Here is a 22,667-nt window from a genome sequence, read left to right as displayed (position 1 = left end):
ATGACACACTTAGGAAGTGAGAAAACTCTTCGAGGTAACCACTTATTTTCTGCCAGCATTTTTGGTAAAGTAGCATTGATCCAGTACATGACCCAAACCTCTTCTTATTTGCAAAAGACTAACTTCAGCATGATGAAACAATAGACGTCTCTCTCATTCTTCCCTTAAACACCACAGCCTCTCTGAGGTGTAAGAGGAGAGCTGTTAACCATGGAATGCTACCACCTGCACGTCGTACCACATGCTCAGTTCTAAAGGTGGTGGTTGAGGGTAGATCAAATCACTACCTACACCGTGTGGCCGCCCTGAAAGCGGGAGGGACCCCGCCCAAAGCTGAGTTCAGATGTCGAAACCGATGCCAGCACACATACACCAAGAGGGCATGGGAAGGTTTGAGGCTTACACATTTGAAGCCCCTGGGGAGGCAGGCCAGGCCTCTCGAGCAGGTTTGAATCCGCCTGAGTGAGTAAGGAAAGGAGGCGGGCTCAGGTTTGCTGGGGTGGAGGGGCGGGGGCAGTGCCAGTCTCCAGAGCATGTGGTCAGGTGTGAAACTCCTGCCATCGTCAAAGGGGGGAGCACCCCAGGAGTTCTCATCAGCTTGCCCCGATGTGGGGCACAGAAAGCAAAAAGGAAGGCAGACTCCTCTTTACAGCTGCTGGGTGGAAATCGTCTCTCAGGGCCGAGAAGGGAGCTAGGGTGAAGAACACCTGCCACCCCAACCTTGCATTCCGAGTGCGTCCGTGTGTGCCAGCCGACTAAAAGCGAATGTGTGCTAACTTTGCGGTTGGAACTTTCTCCAGGCCTCATTGCCGGTACACAGCCAGGTGTTACCTTCAATGGAGAGTGTGGATGGCTCAGACCCTTTGGCTACTCTGCAGAACCCTATGAGTAGACTGGAGGCCAAAGAGGAAGAGGAAGAGGATGAAGATGAGGACACGGAGGAAGAAGAAGAGGAAGATGGAGAAGACACGGACCTGGATGACTGGGAGCCAGATCCACCTCGGCCCTTCGACCCGCACGACTTGTGTGAGTACCAGCTAGCGCTTGTGAGTGAGGGCTTCCTGTGTGTGGGCGCAGTGCCCCCGCTCCAGCCTCACAACAGGGTGTGAGGGAGGAAGACACTGTCTCGAGTCCCGATTTTACTGGTGAGTGAACCGAAGCTCAGGAGAAGTGAGGTGGCCTGCTCAGGGTCACGTAGGGTGAGTGGTGGATCAGGCATCAAACCTACGTCTCTCTGATACCAGAACTTGGGCTCCCAAACCACTGTGGTAAGTTTGCCCAGTTCTGGTGCAATATTCAGCAATTTCATTACAAAGTTTTAATAAAAAATCCTCACCAGAGAATACATTCATTGATTGCATGGGGAGGAAGGGAGGAAGGGAGAGAGAGGAACATCAGTTAGTTGCTTCCCCTATGCACCCCAACTGGGGTCTGAACCTAGGCATGTGCCCTGACTGGGAATCAAGCCCGTGTCCTTTCAGTTTATGGGATGATGCTCCAACTAACTGAGCCTCGCTGGCCAGAGCAACAATTTCAGCTTTAATATGTTTTCTTTACTGCTTTACGTCTTTTCATAATAACCTTCTAAAACCGCCTGTTGTATTCCAGGCACTAGCGCTTTGTGTTCTCCGACTTGGCTCATGTTCTCCACAGTCTTAGGAGGTAGGCAGGTTTCCCAAGGTCATGCTCAGTTGCTGCAAGAGTCAGGATTCAGACGCAGGCAGTCTGGCTCCAGCGTGCCCGCGGTCCAGCACAGCACTCACTGCCTGTCTGCGTCGCCTGCCTGGGGAGGAGGGTGTTCCCGCTTCCACCTACCAGGTCATTGCTTCTTTCCATCGATTTTCCTGCTGCTGTGGTGGAGTTCTTATCTCAGTCATTTGAGTAAGCCAGGCTGTTCAGAGCTTTGTGGTCTCTGCATACTCCTCCTGGGACCTTCCACGCGATGGTGGGAAAGCCCGTGTGCACGCGGCCGATGTTCTTGTTCATGTCCGACAGAGAACTGCCTCATTTGTTTTTCCTCGGTTTCATATATTTTCAAGGCTACTCCTTAGTCAAATATGCAGAAAGCCGCTTTCTCTTACAGACATTAGTACAAAGTAGCTCTCCACTACTGGCCAATTATTGAAGTTGAAAATACCCATTTCCTCAGCCAGATAGATCATCACAGAGCCAGTGTTGGGTAAAGTCTGATTGGTGAATTGAATTTGTTAAGAGACATGAGTATGACCTCTGAGAGGCCCAGTCACACTTTTCTCTCCTTTGTGGCTCGGTACATCTACCTCTGACAGTGAGCTGACAGATGGGCGCTGCAGGAAACGAGGGAGAGAGTGTGGACACTCGGAGGACGAGCCGAAAGCACACGTCCTCTGAGGGCTGGGCTGCCTGGGTCATGCCAGTGCATGAAGGCCGGGGTGTGAAGTTCACGTTTCAGCATTGTCTTCGCACAGCCAGCACTGAGCTCGCAGACTTCTCAGCCCTCTCCCCACTTTTGTCAGACATGCCCAGACAATGAGGCTTCTGTACTTGCTTTTGAAAAGGCTGATTAAACAGCATTGTCAGGGTTTCTTTTTTTAAACAGCTTTATTGAGATAAAATTTATGTATTATAAAATTCACTTCTTTCATCTCATCAAATTTTGTAATGTTTAGTCTAATAAGCTCTTCTTTTTTTTCGTTTCAGACATGTTATAATTGATTTGTAAATTTAGTGGCCACTATTTGAGTTAATATCCGGTACAGAAATAAGTCAAAGCCACAGTCTGCGTATTATTTTTGGCAGGCACAGCTAATTCTGCCTGACTTTAGAGGAAAAGTACAGTATTTTATTAGTCTATGAAAGCTAATATATCACAATTGAATGGGCCCTGTAATTGCAGGAGTTAATTGAATTTCAGCCTGAAAACTTGGGGATTTTTTCAGCTTAGAACTTTTTACTTGAGATCAAGTCATGTTGAAAGATTTGACTCCCAGGTTCTCTTTCTGTCGCAGGGTGTGAAGAGTGTAACAACGCACACTCTTCGGTGTGCCCGAAGCATGGCCCCTTGCACCCCATCCCCAACCGACCCGTGCTCACCAGAGCGAGAGCCAGCCTCCCCCTGGTGCTCTACATTGATCGCTTCCTTGGAGGCGTGTTCTCCAAGAGGCGCATCCCTAAGCGCACCCAGTTTGGCCCCGTGGAGGGACCCCTCGTCAGGGAGTCCGAGCTGAAAGACTGTTATATTCATCTGAAGGTAATTTATGCTTTATTCATAGTTCACTCTTGTTCTTACGATGTTTTAAAGGGGCACATGTTTTCCTACTGAGTCTTCTAATTTAGTTTTTTAAAAATTTAATTTAATTTAAAAAATTTATTTATTTATTTATTTTTAGAGACAGGGGAAGGGAAGGAGAGAAACATCAATGTGTGGTTGCCTCTTGCACACCCCCTACTGGGGACCTGGCCCACAACCCAGGGCATGTGCCCTGACTGGGAATCGAATTGGTGACCCTTTGGTTTGCAGGCTGGGAATCAATTCACTGGGCCACAACAGCCAGGGCTCCTAAGTCAGTTCTGCAGCTGGTGTTTGCTAAGGCACTGTATGAGTAACTCTGAAGGGTGTAGTTCTTAGGAGCCGTATTAGTTGGCTACAGCTGCTGTAACAAAACAGCACAGCCCAGTGTCTTAAATGACAGACATTTACTTTCTCATGGTCCTGGAGGCTAGAAGGCCAAGATCAAGGTTTTGGTGGGGTTGGTCGTCTCCGAGGCCCCTGTCCTTGCCTTGTAGATGGCTGCCCCTTGTTGCCTCGGCATGTGGTCGTCCCTCTCTGCCTGCGACAGTGTCCTGGTGTCTCTCTGTGTCCCAATGTCTTCTTCTAAGGGCAGCAGTCAGGTTGGGTTAGGACCCACTCTGATGACCTCAGCTAAACTTAGTCACCCCTTTAAAAGCCTGAGCTACAAATATAGTCGCCTTCTGAGCTACTGGGGGCTAGGCTTTCAACATATGAAGGTGGGATTTTTTTGTTGTTTTTTTGCCTGGGGGACATAATTCAGCCCACAACAGGAGCTCTCACAGCTTTGGTTTTTTCCAACTGATTAGAACTGAGGATTATATAGACTCATGTAATCTGCTCAGTACCAACAATGTTTTCAAGAAAAGCACTTTTCTGTTTTTGAAACAGATGTTGAATCTTTTGCTAAAGAATAGTTTATTGCCCGTTAAAGTATGTTTGTACTGATCTCTGTTTTTTACAGTTGATGCTTTTGCTTCTGTTTAACCCCTTGCTGTCTGCCTCTTCAGGAGCCACTCTAGAGAACCAAGAAAGGGCAGTGGGAAGGGAAACATTTGGGATGCGTGTAGCTGCTGTCGTGGGGAGGTGTTTTTTGGTAAATGCTCAAGATTTTCAAAACAGAATATTATTTTATAAAACGAAATACAGGCTACATATTCTAAATGAATGCAGTCAAATCCCAAATGAAATTTTCTGGCCTGTTTGCAGCATTTTTGGTTAATGGGTTGATGATGACACATCAGCTGAAGCTCCTCAGTCAGGTGGTTAACTTTGAGGTTTCACCAGGTAATTCTCCTAGAGGCGGGTCTCTGGCAAGTAACCTTTCCCTGTGACAGTCGGCAGGACACAATGCCAGGATCCATGCAAAGGGGAGACTCAGGATATATGGGAAACTTAAGGAGCAATATTTTATGTGTTATGACATCAATGCATATCACACTGAAGATTTTTATCTTTTGGTGTGGGTCTTAACTTTCTCTTGGGTTGCAGGTTTCTCTTGATAAAGGGGACAGAAAAGACAGGGATTTGCATGAAGACCTATGGTTTGAGTTGTCTGACGAGACCCTTTGTAACTGGATGATGTTCGTACGTCCGGCCCAGAATCATCTGGAGCAGAACCTGGTGGCTTACCAGTACGGCCACCACGTGTATTACACGACAATAAAAAATGTGGAGCCCAAGCAGGAACTGAAGGTACAGAGCTGGGTCAGCGGGGCCTCTGCTAGGACCTGCGGTTATTCAATGCGTTTCCACTTTTCCCCCCCTGGAAGTGGGGTTCTTTTCTTTTCTTTTCTTTTTTTAAGATTGTATTTATTTATTTATTTATTGGGGTGGGTAGGGAGGGAAAAAGAGAGGGACAGAAACGTCGATGTGTGAGAGAAACATTGATTGGTTGCCTCTCGCTGCCCCCAACTGGGGACCCGACCCACAACCCAGGCATATGTCCTGACCAGGGATCGAACCGGTGACCTTTCGGTTCGTGGGACAACGCCCAACCCACTGAGCCACACCAGCCAGGGCCGAAGTGGGATTCTTACAAAAACGGTTCTTTCCTTGTAATTCACTTACTTATTGAATACATGCTCTGTACTGTACAGCTATAATAATCCCATACGTAGAAGAGAATGAAAAATGAATGACCTTGCGGTCTGTCAAAGGCCACATGAAGGCACTAGGCCAAGGGTTAAGGACATAGTGATTGGGGAGCAGGCTGGTTTTGTGACGGAGTGATTAAAGATGGGGTCACTTAACGTGATTTAGACACACGAAAGAGGAGTTAGTGACAAACAGGACATCTTATTGAATGGAATTCAGATGCATGGGTAAGATTTCTTTTTTACTTTATTTTTACTGCCGACACTATTACAGATGTCCCCCTCCCTTGCTGTCACCGCACCCTTGGCTGTGTCCGCGTGTCATGCATATGTGTGCTCTGACCGGTCCTTCCTACTCCTTTGATTTCTTTTCTTTATCCCAATAACTCATTTTGCCCAAGGAATTCTATTCATGGACTTTGGATTTCAGGAATATGTTTTTTGGGATAACTCTGTTGGAATTTGTATAAATATTAACTCGATGACATAATGAAAATTCTTCTATGATTCCAAGTGAAGATACCTTTAAAAAAAATCTATGTTAGAAACATAGCCCAAAGAGGGTGCTAAAATACTCTATAGCTTTCTGATATAAGTGAAAAAATGGGTGAGGGCTGAGTGTATCAACCCGAGAACACGGAACTGCACAGCGCCTCACTGTGGTCAAAGAGAGACTAGATGCCCTCCCTAGGGAGAGGTGGAAGGCGTACCTAGACTTGGTTCAAAAACCATACAAAACCTGTGTCTTTGAAACCGTCAACTAGATAATCCACACACCCTAATGAAAGTACATAAAAGGCGATTTATATCTCACACCATCTATCCCAAGAAATTCTTGACAAGATAAAACTAAACTGTGGAGGGGAGATTATTTTCTCTTTTATGGCAACTATAGAGGTAAAGACAGACAAACAACTAGATAAGAATACAATAGTTCAGTATAATAACCAAAACAACAGATGAGAAGAAAACAGAGAATTGGGGGGAATAGTGGTAATAGACAGTAGAATGATTAAGTGTACAAACAGAGAGAGGTGTACACTCTGACCTCACCACATGCGGATGGACAAATGACCAAATGCCAGGAAAAGGCTTTATTCGGAGGAGGAATCAAGTAGGTAAGAAATATTTTTAAATGCTTTCAATGTTAACACTTTTAAAACCCTTAAGACAACTACGGGTTACTGTTTTTCTTAATTTAAATTAGCAAAAATAAATGGGTACAGTACAATGAATGTGAGAATTTTAAGATACAGGAACATTTATTACAGAATTGCAGTATTTTATAGAATATTTCAGGCAGTATATGGCAAAAATATTCTTGGCTGAGTAAACCCAATTCCTGAAAAATCACTCTGAGGAAATAATTATGAACAAAGATAGAGCAAGATACACTAGAATTTCGTAATGCCACATCTTCGTGACTCGGATACTAACGGCTTTAACGTACACCCTTATTTTATGCACCATTAAAGAAAAAAGTGCCAGTTAAACTTTAATACAGTGCTTTTTTATCCACAAAAATGGTTATTTTATCCAAATTGCATGAGCTGTTTTAGACTTAGGTAAACATAATTTGGAAATCACATCACACACACATAAAAAGGCACCTGAAGGCAAAAGAGTTTGGTGATGGCAGGAGCTGCTGAGTGTGGGGTCTGACTTCTTTCGCTGAGTCGCTGCTTCTCTCCGTCATGGGTGCTCATGCGTTTCTGGATGTATCATCCTCTGTGTCGTCAGTGCTGCGAACAGTGTAGCGTTGTTAGTGTCAGGGCTCCACTATGACGTCTGGGTATGTTCCCGAGTGATTGCCCTCTTACGCAAGTTTTTTTTTCTCTTTAAAGAGAGAGGGGAAGGGAGGGAGAAAGAGGAAGAGAGAGAGAATCATAGATGTGAGAGAAACATTGATTGATTGCCCCTCGCACACATCCTGATTGGGGATAGAACCTGCACCCTGGGTATGCACCCTGACTAGGAATCGAAGTGGTGACGTTTGCATTGTGGGACGATGCCTAACTCACTGAGCCAAGTTTTGCCATGTGTCCTTGAAAGTTAAGTGGTTTTGGTCCATCACTAGAAAGTTTCTGACTGTTTGAGGCTTGATACTTTAATGAGAGGTTCTGCAAGGTGATCGATCACGCCAGCCTTGCGTTGCTTTGAGATTTATTTCTTCTTTTTTTAAAAAAAGATTTTATTTATTTATTTTAGACAGAGGGGAAGGGAGGGAGAAGGAGAGGGGGAGAAACGTCAATGTGTGGTTGCCTCTCACATGCTGCCCACTGGGGACCTGACCTGACCTGGCCTGACAACCCAGGCATGTGCCCCAACTGGGAATTGAACCCGTGACCCTTTGCTTCACAGGCCAGCACTCAATCCACTGAGCCACAGCAGCCAGGGCGAGATTTGGTTCTTCTGAGGTAGACAACAGAGTTTTTTTTGTTTTTGCTTTTTTGCCTTCACTTGCATTGCTTGGCAAGTGTTCACAGCTCACGAAGTGCCAGGGCAGCACCCAACTCCGTGAGGTTGAGAACAGCACAAAGAGCTTGCCTGGCTTGTGTGGGAGCAGTGAGCCGGCAGGGACACCTGGACGCCTCGTGGCCGTGATTGTCAAACACTGTGTGTTTGACTGTGCGGTGTTGACCTGTGAGAAATGCGCATCTTGGAACTGATGGGCCAGGGTAGAATTTATAACAGCGAGATCACAGCCACCTACAAATCCAACCGTATGGTCATGGTTAAGTAAATATTAGATTGCAGATGCTGTGGAATATTACCTGACAGTTAAAATTGAAGACTCTCAAAATAAATATTTTCATATTGCTAAGATAATGTTCCATAGCAATTATATATGATTAATTCACTCAGGGATTAATATGTCGAACTCCTGCTAGGTTTTAGACACTAGGAAAAGATGGACTGGTTTCCCCATGTTCCAGAAACTTGTGTTCTAGAGGGGAGGTAAGCAGAAAGATGTAAATAAGCAAATAATATCAAATAGTCGCAAAACACTAGGAAGGAGACAAATGGTGCAAAAAGAGCAAATAACAGAAGAGGACCTGTTTCGATTGATGGACAGGGAAGACTTTGCTGAAGAATGTTCATTAGCCTGAGAACTATCTGATGAGAAGGGGCCAGCGGTGTAGAAGGTTTAGGGGCGGGGGGCGGGGGAGAGCCCTCCATCCCTGGTGGTGAGACAGCAAGGGCAAATAAAGGTCGGGGTGGGGAAGAACTTGGCACGTGTGAGGAACGGACAGCAGGCCTCTCGGTTGAAGAAAAGGGAAAGTGGGATGATGAGAGCCGAGATTGCTTGGCAAGGCAGGGCCGGATCACGGAGCCCTTAGGAGGCTGTCAGGCGTTTCGGGTTTGTTACGAAATAAGAAGCTGTCGCTGGCTTTTAAGCAGGGGACGGCGGAATGTGATGATGGTGCTTTAAGACCACTCTAGCTTCTGTGTGGAGGGAGGATGGCTTGAGGGAGCAAGAGCAGAAAAGAGGAGGCTCTTTAGAAGAGCAGGCAAGACCTCGTGTTGGCATGCAGCCTGGTGGCAGAAACAGGTGAAGAGCATTTGAGCAATCAACAGTTCTTGCTATGGTTGCAGAAGAAAACTGAGAAATCCAGGATACCTTTTAGGTTTTAAGTTTGAGCAATTGGGTGGGAGGTAGGGTGTTTATTGAAGTAGAAAAGGTGAGCTGGGGTTAGCAGGGGAGAAGGGGAGCATCTTAAATTCAGTCCTGGACATGTGAAGTTGGAGCTGTTCGGGAAACATCCAGAATATCAGGTGGGCAGTAGAATGTGTGTGGGGGGAACAGGGAGGGTCTGGGATGGAGATACCGGATTAGGAGTCATTAGCACAGCATTGGTTGGAAACGGAGGTGATCACCTTAGGGGAAATGGAGAAGGCCCTGGACTTGGACTAAGCTAGGAGAAGCACCAATACTTAGAAGTCAGGGAGAAGAAGAAGAGCCAGGCAAGGAGCAGATGCAGCCAGTGCGGTGGGAAGCAGGAAGAGACTGAGGAGGGTGTGGTAGCATTTGAAGTCACTGGTGAACCTAGTAAGAGCCATTTGGTGGCTGGTAGGGCTGGAAGCTTCTATGATTAGAGCTGTGTGAAAACCTGTGCTTAAATACAGATAAAAACAATCAAGAGAGACTCTGTTTTATTTAGATGAAGAGTCATTAATATTATCTCTTGTGAAGTTGTTCTAATAACAAAAACAATTTTTTTAAAAAGGAAAAAGAAAACACACTATGTGTTTTGGCAAGTGAACAAAGGGGTGGGTCCACAGTGTGATATTTTTTCTAAAGATTTTATTTATTTTTTTTTTTAGAGAGAAGGGAAGGGAGGGAGAATGAGAGGGAGAGAGAAACATCTATTGGTTGCCTCTCATACATGCCCTGCCTGGGGATCAAACCTGCAACCCAGGCATGTGCCCTGAACCTGCAACCTTTTGCTTTGCTGGACAATGCCCACCCAACTGAGCCAACACCGGTCAGGGCCACAGTGTGATTTCTTTTTGTTGTTAGTTTGTTTGCCATGGGCTGTGGAAAAGCCTGACTTGTTTTATACAAGCAGGAGAACAATTTAAAAAGTGAAGTACGCAGAGAATACTCATCGTTGTCCTTTCATTTTTGACGACGATATTCTCGGTTCTTGCAGGTGTGGTACGCTGCATCCTACGCTGAGTTTGTGAACCAGAAAATTCATGACATTTCCGAGGAAGAAAGGAAAGGTAGTTGTACTTTTTAATATCTTGTATACGAATTCTAAGTTATATATATCTTTATGCAGTCCCTAACTTTTCTACTTCAAAATATTTAAGGAGATATTCCAGTAGATTTTTTAGAGCTCCACATGCCTGTCCAATTCTAGGATCAGATGACAGTGACATGTTTACATTTCTTTCCCGGGTGCTGGGAAATGGTATTTAACCTAATGAACACCTCCACGTACTAAATTAGAACCTAGGTCAGAGGCTGATCCCTGTCTAGATTTAGTCGTCTCTGAGGGCATGGCAAGGCGGCATTGACTTTGCTTCTAACACAAATGTTAGGGTAGCACAATCTCTATAGATAAAAACGCACAAATGATAAGTGTGCAGCTCGATGGGTTTTTGTGAAGGGGACATACCGTGTCACCCGCACCCAGATCAGGAAACAGAGCGGGGCCTGTGCCCTGGAAGAGCTCTCGCACCTTCTTTCCATCCCTCCTCGTTCCCGAGTGTGAGGACTCTCCCGACTTCCACCTGCAGGCACCATGTGCTTGTGTCCGACCTTTACGCAAATAGAAGTGTGTGACAGGCACACTTCTGGAGCACGCCTTTGCTCAGTATTGTGTTTGTGAGAGTCATCCATGTTAGTGTGTAGTGTGATTTGTTCGTTCTCATTGCTGTGTGCCCTGACTCCGAGTGGTCGGTGTCAGAATCGCACCTCACAAGCCAAGTTTGCATCTATAACAAAACAGGTAAGTGAACTGTGGGATGTTCATACAATAGCACACCGGGTAGGTCCTTGGGCCATGTCACCTCCCTGGCTCCCTAGCAGCCAGGGCAGCCCACCTGAGCTTCGCTGCCCGGAGTTTCTCTGGAGGTGTCATTACACGGCGTGACGCCTGAGTCATCTTCCCTGTGGTCGAAGGTACCCTTCAGCCCCTGCCCCACTCCCTGGCGGCTGGCACCTCGCTCAGAGCAGTCTGCAGTCAGGTGGCTGGGCTCTGGCACAGCCAGCCCCTGACACAGCCACCTCATTAGCGTGAACACAGGGATGGGCAGCGACCTCAGTGAGCAACTGGAACACATACTACTTGGGAAAGACCAGAGATTTGGGGGTTATTTCCCAGGAACCAGGGACAAAGCCGGCTAAGTTCGTTACTATGCAGCAGGGTGGTTTCCAGTTTGGGGACATTATGGAGACTGCCACTGTGAACATTCCTGTGTGTCTCTTAGCACAGGGGTGTGTTTCCGTTGGCTGTACCCCTAGGAGTGGAGTTGTGGTTCCCAGGGCATGCATATGTCAGCTCTGCACAGTTTGCCAGAGTGGGTATGCCAGGTGTTGATTTTCAAGTTGTCTGTGATAAAGCATACCCTCAGATTATGAAGCTTGCGTCTGAATCACTGGGTTATCTGAATGTGGATTTCCATCGTAGCGCTCTCTGTCTTTCCAGTGTGGCGTGTGCGAGAGTACTGGGGGCGGCTCGGAGATGAGGGTGTTTGTTCCTTTGGTGTCTTACACAAATGCACCAGAAAAGAAGGCCCTAAAAGCTGCTCTCTGTCAAACCTTAGCCTCTGATTTTCGACAGTAATGCAAAGAGCAGACACTGCATGTGTATGAACTCTGGGCTGTGGTGCAATGAGAAGGGTGGGGGTCCTGGTATCCGTGGATCATCAGCCTTTGTCAACTCTCTTCTGTGACTGTAGTTCTTCGAGAGCAAGAGAAGAACTGGCCCTGCTATGAATGTAACCGCCGATTTATAAGCTCGGAGCAGTTGCAACAGCATCTTAACTCTCACGATGAGAAACTGGATGTATTTAGCAGGTATGACAATGGGGAAGGTTTCAAAAACTTAGTTTGTCGAGGTCCAGACTCATTTCAGTATTGTCTACCAACTAACGAGTGTCTTTGTGTCTGTCTGTGTAGACGGGTGACCAGGTAGGCTGCTGACGGAAATTGTTTATCTTCTCATCCCACTCCCACCCCATCCCCATCCTCAGTGTCCACTGCTCTCTGCCAGCATAACCAGTGCCCAGCAATAGGAGAACCTTTGACCTTAGTTAAACCTCCCCTAACTCAAAATTCTGAAATACGAATTCTTGAGATAGCGTACACCTTTGAAAAAATCTGCATCTCTGACTTTCAAACTTCTTTTAGCAGTAAATTCCTTCCTTGTATGTTTAATTCCACTATATAAAAAAGATGGATGAGGGAGAATCATACAGGATGGGGTAGGCCAGAGCCAGAGGGGGTAGGCTTTACTGGTAATGAGGGGAAATTTGGATTTCATTGTAAGAAGTCCTTAGAGGGTTCTGATCTGGGAGTATTGTGATGTCAATTATATTTTAAAATGCCACCCGGGATAAAAATAAAAACATTTTAGCTAATACTGGAGCAAGAGTGAAGACAGGGAGTTCAGTTAGATGCTGTGTCAACAGTTCGGGTGAAGAATGAGAGTGGTTTGGAACAGGAGAGTACCTGTGGGACAGACGTAGGGTTGCCAGCTTTTACAGGATTTGAAAAGAGAGGAGATGGTGTGGAGTGGCATTCAGGGAAGTGGGAAAGTAAACGTTCTAGGGAGGTTCAGTATGATTGCCTGCGACACTAGGAACTCAACTTGAGGTCCATGGTCAGGAATTTAAAGTGTGGCCACCGGCACAGCTGTGGGTCATTTTCCAGCTTCATTCACTGCGGGAGTGCCATGCAGCGTGGGCAGAGAGTTGGGTTGCATAGTGTTGTGGTTTTGCTAAGCGCGTACAACACAGCGAGAGAAACGAGGCAGCAGTGGGGATGGGGGTCAAGAGCATACACAGGGGAGGGACTGAAGTGAATGACTTTGGAGTTTATGTGTGGATTAAGGGACAGAAAACATCAAGAGGACACAGGACTGCCAACTGCTGACGGAGGGTTGAATCGGAGTGGTATTGCGGTGGAAGGATCGTTGAGTCCAGGAATTAGATGGAAAGCTAGGAGGTGGTGTCAGGCAGGGCGGCGACGCACAGGACTGAGATAATGGGGGTTCTGCACTTACTGAGGATGACGAGTCTAGGGTAAGTCTAGAGTAAACACCAAATAAACGTACAGGGGAGTAAGTGTCTGAGGGGGTGGAGGACACAGTGAGAGGTAAGTCATGCTGTCTGTTCCTGGCTCTGTTTGTTAGCACTTTTATAGTATATTGTGATTTCGGTTTATAGGCCTGGTGCCTTTGCTAGGCTTTGGACAGTAAAACCCGAGGCACATAACTTGCTATCTTTCGTGCCTAGCCTAGTGCGTTCACACACAGTGGATGAAAATGTTGGCTAGCCAACTGATAAAAGAAACCTGAGACAATTTGGAAAATGTGCACTTTGACTAGATTTAATAATTCTGAGGAAACTATCGGTGTTTTTTTTTAGGTGTGATAGTGGTGTTGTGGAGATATACACATATATCTCCTTATGTTTTAGAGATACATACAACAGTTTATAGATGAAATAGTATCTGGGATTTATTTCAAAATAACCGAGTGAGTATGTGTGTGGGGACATGGCAGTGTTGCAGATGGAATAACACTGGCCACGAGTTGGCAGCATTGAAATTAAGCAGGGGGTGCTCGGGCTCATTGTGGCAGTCTCTACATTTGCCACGGTTCAGAATTTTCCGTTATGAAACTACATTACAACTTCCTGGAAAAACATACAATTTTTGTTCAATTGTTCAATAGATGAGTGGGTGAATAAAGCATGATCGGATTAATTTTATGCACATCACACACGCACATCTTCTAAAAGAAGTTGAGGGACTTTCTGAATCCCTTATATTAAGGAGTGTTTATACAACAGAACGCTATTAAAGGGATAAAGTTTATTTGATGTTTGCTAGGCCCATTATGGGATGGTCGAATTAGAAATTTGTTCTGGCCTTCCAGAAGCTTAACGTGAAGCAAGAAAGTTCTTTGGACAGTTGGAAAGCCACATTTCTTGGAAGGAATCTGAGGTAGGACAATGGGAGAGGAAAGAGCGGAATCTCGTCTCTGGGGTTATACTCTGTGAAGGCATGGCGTGTTCTGTCCTGCCTGCACTTCCCGCATCACTTCAGAGATGTGTCCCAGCTTTCATACTTTTCAGGAGCAAAATGGTGTCAGTGCTTTAAATTTTTATAGTTCCTTTTTTTTTTCCTGAATAATTTAAGACATCTCTTTGAGCTTTGTAGACAGCAAAGATGAGAAATTTAGAAAGCGTATATTAGCAAAGACAATGGTTTCCATTAGAAAAAGAATCAGGAAAAGTATTGTAATAAAGCGAGAGGAAAATCAAGATTTGGGGAGCATATTTTTTATGGAGTGTTATGCAACCATGACTATTTATAACCCCAGTCTCTTGTCCCCAGAACAAGATGCAGAGGAAGGGGAAGAGGCAAGAGGCGATTTGGCCCAGGTCGACGGCCGGGGCGCCCTCCCAAATTTATCCGCTTGGAAATAACCAGTGAAAACGGGGAAAAGGGTGACGACGGCACACAGGTACTGGGGTGGGCGGGAAGGAGCTCCTGCTCAGGCGCTCGCTGAGGGTACTTCCAGAACTGGCGCTGCGTTAGTGCAGACACCCCTCAGGGGCTGACGGTTCTGTCGCACCAGCCCTTGGCTGCCTGGTAGTTAAAGTGTGACTAGAGAAAGGCAAAGAAAAATATATTTGCAAGTATTACTGAGAACAAAACCCCTACTTTCTTGTCCTAAGTGTTTGCTTCTTTTAAGATATTGTTGAAGTAGTCTGTTTAATTAGTTTAAAAATTAAAATTATAATGCTCCAGAAGAGCCCCGTCACAGTCCTTTCCCATGAAGCAATCTGGAATATATCATAGTTTTTACTTCCGATGGATAGTTATTTAATTAACTTTCCCAGAAGGAGAATATTTCTTCTGAGCATTATGACGCCAGCCATTTAAAACATAAGCAGTAATTCTGAACCTTAGCTGACAGTCCATCTAGGACTGATCTCTGTCTAGGTAAGAAATAATTCCTGGTTATTGCAATTGCAGGATTTGCTACATTTTTCCCCCAAGGAACAGTTTGATGAGGCTGAACCAGCCACTCTGAATGGGCTGGATCAACCAGAACAGACCGCTCTCCCGATCCCGCAGCTGCCTCAGGAAACCCCGTCTTCTCTGGAGCAGGAGTCGGAAGCTCACAGCCTGCACCTGCAGCCCCAGCACGAGGAGAGTGTGCTGCCTGCCCCGAGCACCCTCACAGCTGATGACATGCGCCGGGCCAAACGCATCCGAGTAAGTGGGAAGCAGAGCCCCTCCCTCACTAGGCGCTGCCTTTCTCCAGGCAGCCATCTGGAAAGATGCTGTGTTTTCCAACCCGGGTGTTCACCATCCACTTCAGACTCTTGCATCTAGCTTACTATACGCTTACTCCCCTTACTTTGGAAGAAAGGACTAACTGTTTCTCCGTGTCTTTGTGTCCTGCAGCAGGCTGGGTGGCGGGTCCTAGAGTTGATCCGTTTAGTGAGGGCACAGAAGCTGGGCTTTTGGTAGCTCCTGGATGGGTCTTGCTGCGGTAGAGCAGCTCTCTGGATCCTACACTCACAGGCTGGAAGTGGAGAAATGAGTACATTTAATGGTAGTAACTATCTACACTTAAGCCGGGCTAATCTGTGGCTAATTGTAGCTCTGAAGTTCATGTTGGGTAACTTCATTTCGTTATCTGCATTTTCCAAGGGGAGACTGGCCAGTGTCATTACTCGTCAGGGAAAGCGGACCCGTGTCCAGGTCGACATGGCAGGTACAACCCCCACACCCGGGACAGCTGGACCTTGGGCTGTAGGTCAGGGAGGAGGTCAGCGTCTCACCCATGTGACCTGCACGGTGACTTCAGGCCACATGGCTTCCAGGGCAGGTGTGTTTTATTCTGGTTTCACAAACAGCAGTGAGGCGGAGTTAGGAGCTGCCTGGGATGCGCGTGGAGAACCATACGGGTTTGAGGAAAGCGCCTGGGCTGACAGTCTGCATTCAGGAGACAATTACTTAAGCTCCTGTGGTTGCGAGCAGGATGTGTGAAGACTTTTATTAGTACTTGATGTGTGGATGGCGGGGCTTTTTTGTATAACTTTCCAGGGTTTACAGTTTCTAGATGGATCACATCTTTAGCTTGTGTTTCTCTTGGTCTCCTTACTTGCGTATGTGCAGCTTATATTTCGTTTGGTCTTCTTGTTTGCCTGTATGCTAGAAGGGACCTTGAAAGATAGTCTAGTCCATGCCTCCATGTGAAAATGCGCTTAAACATCCGTAGCTGTGCGATAGTGTTGGAGGGCTCCACGCCCTCTGAGGCCGAATAGCTTTGGTGAGGCGCCTGCAGTGGAAACATACGGCACTTTTGGCTCCATGTATACTATTTCAAAAAGACATATAAACGTATATAAATACAGACCACAAGGGCAAAAGGCTATGAACTAATACCTTCCCATACATCATTCTACATTGTTTCCCCGTCTGCATTTCACTCTTTTGCCCAATTACTGTCTGTTCTGCTTTGGCCATTCTGACTCTTCATTAAGTCCATAGAAATGCTTCCTAGATGTAATTTCTTTTGAGGGAAAAAGAGACTAAAGCCCACGTGTAGAGTGAAGTTGTAGATACACAAGCATAATCTAGCCGTGATTGTCCTTGTATTCTTGAATGAGTTGGGTTACTGGTTTTGGTACAAGGTTTCTCGTGTCAGAGCAAAAGCCACGTGCATGTGGCTTTTGCAAAGGTCAGTCATAGTTGAGGTATTTTTTCCTCTCACACATTCTAAAAAGTAGGGCTATGTATTTTTTTCATTTTTTCTATCCAGGTTGGTAATGACCAACTGACAGGAAGTCTTCCAATCCAATTGGTAATGTAACTATTTTTCTCTCCTCTAATGCTGCCTGCTCAGTTGGAGCTGCAGGTAGGTTTGTTTCCTGTGTTTTACATAACAGAATGTTTTTGAAGTGTTTGCTGTACCTGCTGTTCTCTGCAACCTGTACTTGCTAAATCCTGGTAGAAGCTACAGTTTGGTTGCTACAGTAAATGCAAATTAGTCAATGGAGAACGATGGTTTATTTTCCAATAGATCAGTGAGGAAATCGTGGGCTGCTGATTCCTTATGTCCCAAATGAAGGGCCGGACTAAGTGATCTCCAGGGCCGCTTCCAGCTCCAGGACAGTGCGAACGACTTAGGGATGGGATTGCGCTCTGACCGTGTGTTCAGCACTGTGTGTGTACACAACAGGGTGTCACGGGGCGCTGCCCTGTAGGAGTCTAATTACAGTGTAACTGGCGAGACGTTGCTACCGTAAGGGGGCTTCCAGTTCAGTGCTACATTTAAACATGTAGCCTGTAATTGTTACAGGAACTTGAAAGAGTGAAAAGCCAACAAAAAAGGAAAGAAAAAGATGAAGGAGTCGGGGAATAATTCATAGATGAAGTGAGACTTAAACCGGCCCTTGAAAGAGAGACAGGAAGATGGGCGGCCATCGGATGGAGGCCCAACACAGGGACGTGCTCCCCCTGGTTACGGGGCAGTGCGCCTGCCGGCCTGACCCGGGGCTGGGGTGCCCAGTGAGGGACAGCAGTGCATGAGATCTGTTGGGCAGGGCTTTGAATGCAGGGTCAAAATTATATGAAAATCAGTCAATAACTTAGGTTTCTGTAGCTATTAATATTAAACTGCAGAAACACATTATGATCTTCTCAAAGAATCTGTTGTCTCAGACCTCATTTCATTGTAAGTCAAGGGGACTGACAATGAAATTTTTGCCACACCATTTGGGCACCCTTCGAGCAGCTGATGCGCCCTCCAGTGTGGTGTGGCTGCCTGGCTGTCACTCAGGGACCAGAAGACCCGTGATGGATCCATCTGGCGGGGCTTCACCATTTTTCATGATTTCTTCCGGAAAGGTGTGCCGACTGTGGCTCTGAACTACAGAAGATACCAGAGGGTAGAAATGGCCTGTAGGCCGGTCACAGGGTTGGAATGGTTTCAGCAGTCACTGCCCTGTAATGTGAGGATTACATTAGCATCATTCGATCAGAGAAATGCAATCTAGTTTCTGAGTGCTTAGACAGTATTCAGGGCTCCATGGAAATGAAAAAGAGGATAAGGATAAGGCTTGTCCATAAACTCGGAAAGTGGAGCCAGGTGGCTGCCCAGTTTAAATCAAGTGTCTGAGGACACTCACACTAATCAGCAATGACAGAAGACTTATTAGCATAATGGATCGAAACAAAGCTGCCGTCTAGATTTGGCACCCAAGGACAAACGGCATCCCCAGTGAGGCTGAGGTCAGGTGTTGTGTGCTGTGTCGGCCCCGGGAAACTCTGGTGAACTTGGGTGGACGGGGAAGTGATTCTCACGTGCCACCAGCTCTCCGAATCTTGACTCCCCGGACCTCGGCAGAGCATTTGTTTATCGGCAATATTTCCACAACGTTTTGAAAGAAGCCAGAATACTGAGAGCTTCTGTGTAGAACAAGGGCCTGTAGAGTGAAAAGATTAGGCGCCTGCTGAGCGGGGCAGCGAGGTGAAAGAAAGCCCTGTGACTGGTGCGAAGACGGTCTGCTCTGAAAGACCTCTGCAGGCGCCACAGGGAAGGTCTTGAAATAATTCTTTTTGATTTTCATGCGAAGTACATTTAATTAATTGTCAAACTTTTACTGAACACTCGCTATGAAATAAGGTATTTTCCAAGGGCTCTCCATGCAAAGGAGAGTGAGCCCTGATGCAGCCTGGCAGCATCCCCAGTCAGCTTGGAGGGGACGAGAATCACCTGCTCTCCACTCCAGACATACGCGCCGTGCATCTCTCCTCGCCCTGGGTGAGGGGCCCTGAGAAGGAGGTTTTCCGTTGTGAAGTAACGAGGTTCAGAATTGTCGCAAAATCAAAACCGATTATTTTGCTTTTCCCTAAATGGCTACTTTACCTCAAATTTAGTTTAGAAGCTGCTGCTTGTAAGTAAGTTGAAATTAAGGGTTTAAACTTTGTTCATTGTACTTTTTTTATTGCACAGATAATGCATTAAGAGCTCCACTAGTCCTTCAGTTACTATTCCCTTGTACTTACATAAGCATACCCATTTGCATATATGTTTTTGAAGGATTTTTTTCGTATTTTTGGGAATGAGACTTCATTACAATATAACTGAAGTATTGATTCTGTGTTATCTGAGTGAAATGGTTCTGTTCATCTGCTCTCCTAGAGCATGAGCTGTTTTTCCAGTAGTAGAATGAGTTTGCACTGAGTATCCAAATTCTCTCACTTGGACGTAACACCTGCGTGAATTTCCTGGCTGGTCAATGCAAGAAGGGCAGCCTGTGACTGAGAAGGGCGAGGGGGCAGAACCGCGGGGTCTAGACAGGGAGCGAGGCCATGAGCCTGACTCGGTTAGCCTGGCGTTCTAACCACGGAACTAACTAGCTCATCGAGATCTTGTCCTCTGCGTTTTCTAGGCCGGGGCTGATTAAATGCACAAGCTCCATGATGATGCGCACCCATGTACCTTATCTTATGACACACATGTTCACGCGAATCTGTACCCTTTGCTTCTCTTTCCATTCTTTTTTCTTAAATCGAGATATAATTCACATACCCTAAAAATCACCCTTCATGGTGGTTTTTAGAATATTCCCACCGTTGTGTGACCGTCAGCACCATCTAATTTCAGGCCATTTCGTCACCCTCCACAGAAGCCCCCTTACCATCGTCTCCCTCACCCAGCCCCTGCCAGGTACACCCTCCACTTCCTCTCCTTACCACGTTTCATTTCGCTGAACATTTTAATCGAGCTTCGAATTCTTCTTCTCAAGGACTCGCACAGTAACATTTGGCTGGCTTGCTCCGTCCTCACTCAGGCACGTGCGACCTGTCCCAAGTCATTTCTCCAAAATCTTCGATTTTTAGTCTCCGTCACTTTGGGATTTGTTTCCTTGAACAAGTCCTCTATTGGAAATACGTTTTTTGAATGTTACTTAAATCCTTTCATGAGAAAACATATACACAGATGCAAAACAAAACACAGAAAATGTTTGTCTTTTCAAGATGAACTTCTTTGAGATGGCTTCGTTTTCAGTGTCTCACCAGAGAAGTCTTTTTCAACTGCGTGTCCTGAGTTTAATTTCTGGGGGAACTCTGCGATGGCAGAGCTCATCTTTCTCTCTGAATGTGCGAGCCACACTTAATTTCCGCACTAAATAATCACGTTTGTGTGTGTCTTTCAGAATGCAGCTCTTCAGCATCTGTTTATTCGGAAGTCCTTCCGGCCCTTCAAATGCTTGCAGTGTGGGAAGGCCTTCCGGGAGAAGGACAAACTGGACCAGCACTTGCGCTTCCACGGGCGGGAGGGGAACTGCCCGTTGACCTGTGACCTCTGTAACAAGGGCTTCATCAGCAGTGCGTCCCTGGAGAGCCACATGAAGCTCCATTCGGACCAGAAGACTTACTCTTGCATTTTCTGCCCAGAGTCCTTTGACCGCCTGGATCTGTTGAAAGATCACGTGGCCGTTCACATCAATGACGGCTACTTCACCTGCCCCACTTGTAAGAAGCGGTTCCCGGACTTTATCCAGGTGAGTGTCTCCTACTGACATTGCCCCATGCTTCCTTCTTTTGGTGAAAGAAACTGAGTTTTTGTGAAATTGAGACTGCCTGCCTCCTGCATTTTCATCTCCTCTCTGTCACAGCTTCACAATTGAGAGGAATTTTTCTTCAATCAAAATACTTTTGTTAAACACAAGGTTATTATGACCCTTCTAAATAACCATCTTAATTGCCCAAATCAGACATTGGCACTTAAACATTTAAGTGCTATGACAAGTAATAAACACTCTTATCTGATTATAATGTTTCAAAAGTGGGTACTGGCAAAGGTTAAAGACATTTGCTCCCATTTCCTGGCCTGGGGACGTTGTCTTCCTGCCACTGTTCTCCTGTCCTGCTTCACTAAGGTCCTGTATTTCGGAGGAAAACAAAGAGAAAGTTGTTATGTAATGTACTTTCCTGTCCAGCACTGGTCTCCTTCCCCGTACTGTGTTCTGGAACAAAATGGGCGTGGACGATTTCCCGCGTATTTATGATTTCTCTTGGATTTCGAGTGGTTATATTGTTATATGCTGGTCAATGAATAATTTAATCTAAATATCTAGTAAAAAATAGTCTTTTTAAAAAAAAAATTCCCAAAGCAAAAGTAGTCTATGATTTAATCACAGTTCTGCTAGTGTTGGAAGTCTTGGTAATTTTATCACTTCACACAAACGATGAGAAAAGCTGCCTTAAGGCAGACTCGACGGCAAAAAGCAATGACGCAGACTGTCTTACAGGAGTAGTTTGCTATGAGTTACTGCTTACCACCCACAATTCTTCTTTGGAGACTGATGGCTAAGACAGCTCAAGGCCATATGCCTTTATTTAAGTTATCTGAAAGTGCAGGGAGTAAGTCCCAGTGAAGGGGAAGTAACGCTAGTGCTGTCTTGTCCTCATAAATGAGTAATGTGTTTTATGCCATCCAATTCATGTCTTTAATTCTTCAGAACCTGATTATATAGAAAGTTATGAAAGAACCCATTACTAAAAGGGGCTAAATTGTTTCTCTACAAGTTGGAGGTAGGAAAAAGTGAGAAAGAATTATTTTTTGTCTTCCTGTAGGTTTTTTTTTTTTTTAAGCAAGATTCATTGAAGTCCTAGGGAACTCTGCTTTTGATCTTAAAAAAAAGGAAAGAAAAGAAAGTGGGTTCCACGTAATCAGGCCTTTGCATGCTTTCTTCCTCCTCTTCAAGTCGAATGGGAGGTTGAGATTTGTAAGGCTTCTGGCTACTTGTTTTGTCACTTTGTGGTAGGGATTGTGTGTGTGTGTCCGTGTGTGTGTGTGTGTGTGTGTGTGTGTGTGTGTGTGTGTGTCCGAGGCCAATTGTGATTGGATGACTCCACCTGGTTGACAAAGTTCATGGCAATGCTTTTGGCGCCCTCTAGCGTTGATGCACTGCCTTTTGTCATTTCCTTTGGTGCCTGAGTTCCCTTTTTCTGTCTTCACTGCCAGGTGAAAAAACACGTGCGAAGCTTCCACTCAGAAAAGATCTACCAGTGTACCGAGTGCGACAAGGCCTTCTGCCGCCCTGACAAACTGCGACTCCACATGCTGCGACATTCAGACCGCAAAGATTTCCTGTGTTCTACGTGTGGGAAGCAATTTAAGGTGTGTGAGCGACGAGCAGCCTGAGCTGGTTCTCATGGCCCCTGCAGTCACGCCCAGTGAAGGATCAGTGCCTGCTTGGTTCATCAGCTTATCACCTACTTTCAAAGAACTCATGTTTGTGTTAGTTATTATGAAGAAATTAAGGAAAGAAACTCACTTTAATTTCCCAAAACTTTTTTCATTCAAATCCCCAAACAGAGTGATAATGCATCTCCTAAGAGAATCTAAATATATGATGAGTATAACTAAATTGCTGTTGAGGAATTCCTAAGTGAACAATTCATTTGTTTATCAAATCAGGAGAATTTTATTGAGCACTTGTTAAGTCTGAGAGCCTGATAACTGAGCCTTAAAGGCGGCAGGGCTGTCCTCTGATGGAGGCGGGAACTCTGTAGGGTGCGGAGAGGGCTTAGA

At 45.8% G+C, this 22,667-nt stretch overlaps 1 protein-coding gene across 5 annotated transcripts in view; it reads left to right on the top strand.

Moving 5' to 3' along the window:
* PRDM10 (PR/SET domain 10) overlaps window positions 1-22,667 on the top strand; it is an 86,677-nt gene that overhangs the window by 43,403 nt on the left and 20,607 nt on the right. For 4 of the 5 annotated variants that reach the window (XR_008427359.2, XM_024557281.4, XM_053928604.1 and 1 more), the window contains exons 5-13: window positions 801-1,026; window positions 2,988-3,229; window positions 4,760-4,963; window positions 10,020-10,092; window positions 11,776-11,893; window positions 14,438-14,567; window positions 15,083-15,325; window positions 20,284-20,631; window positions 22,098-22,253. Coding sequence is in view for 4 of the 5 variants with exons in the window: in XM_024557281.4 (XP_024413049.2) it covers window positions 801-1,026; window positions 2,988-3,229; window positions 4,760-4,963; window positions 10,020-10,092; window positions 11,776-11,893; window positions 14,438-14,567; window positions 15,083-15,325; window positions 20,284-20,631; window positions 22,098-22,253 (1,740 nt within the window). In the remaining variant the exon portion in view is untranslated. Of the gene's footprint in view, window positions 1-800; window positions 1,027-2,987; window positions 3,230-4,759; window positions 4,964-10,019; window positions 10,093-11,775; window positions 11,894-14,437; window positions 14,568-15,082; window positions 15,326-20,283; window positions 20,632-22,097; window positions 22,254-22,667 lie in introns of those variants that run through there. The other variant, XM_053928605.1, reaches the window with a different exon arrangement.

The sequence above is a fragment of the Desmodus rotundus genome, chromosome 7, assembly GCF_022682495.2.
Source record: "Desmodus rotundus isolate HL8 chromosome 7, HLdesRot8A.1, whole genome shotgun sequence".
Lineage (NCBI taxonomy): Eukaryota > Metazoa > Chordata > Mammalia > Chiroptera > Phyllostomidae > Desmodus > Desmodus rotundus.
This window is presented reverse-complemented; position numbering and strand designations above follow the sequence as displayed.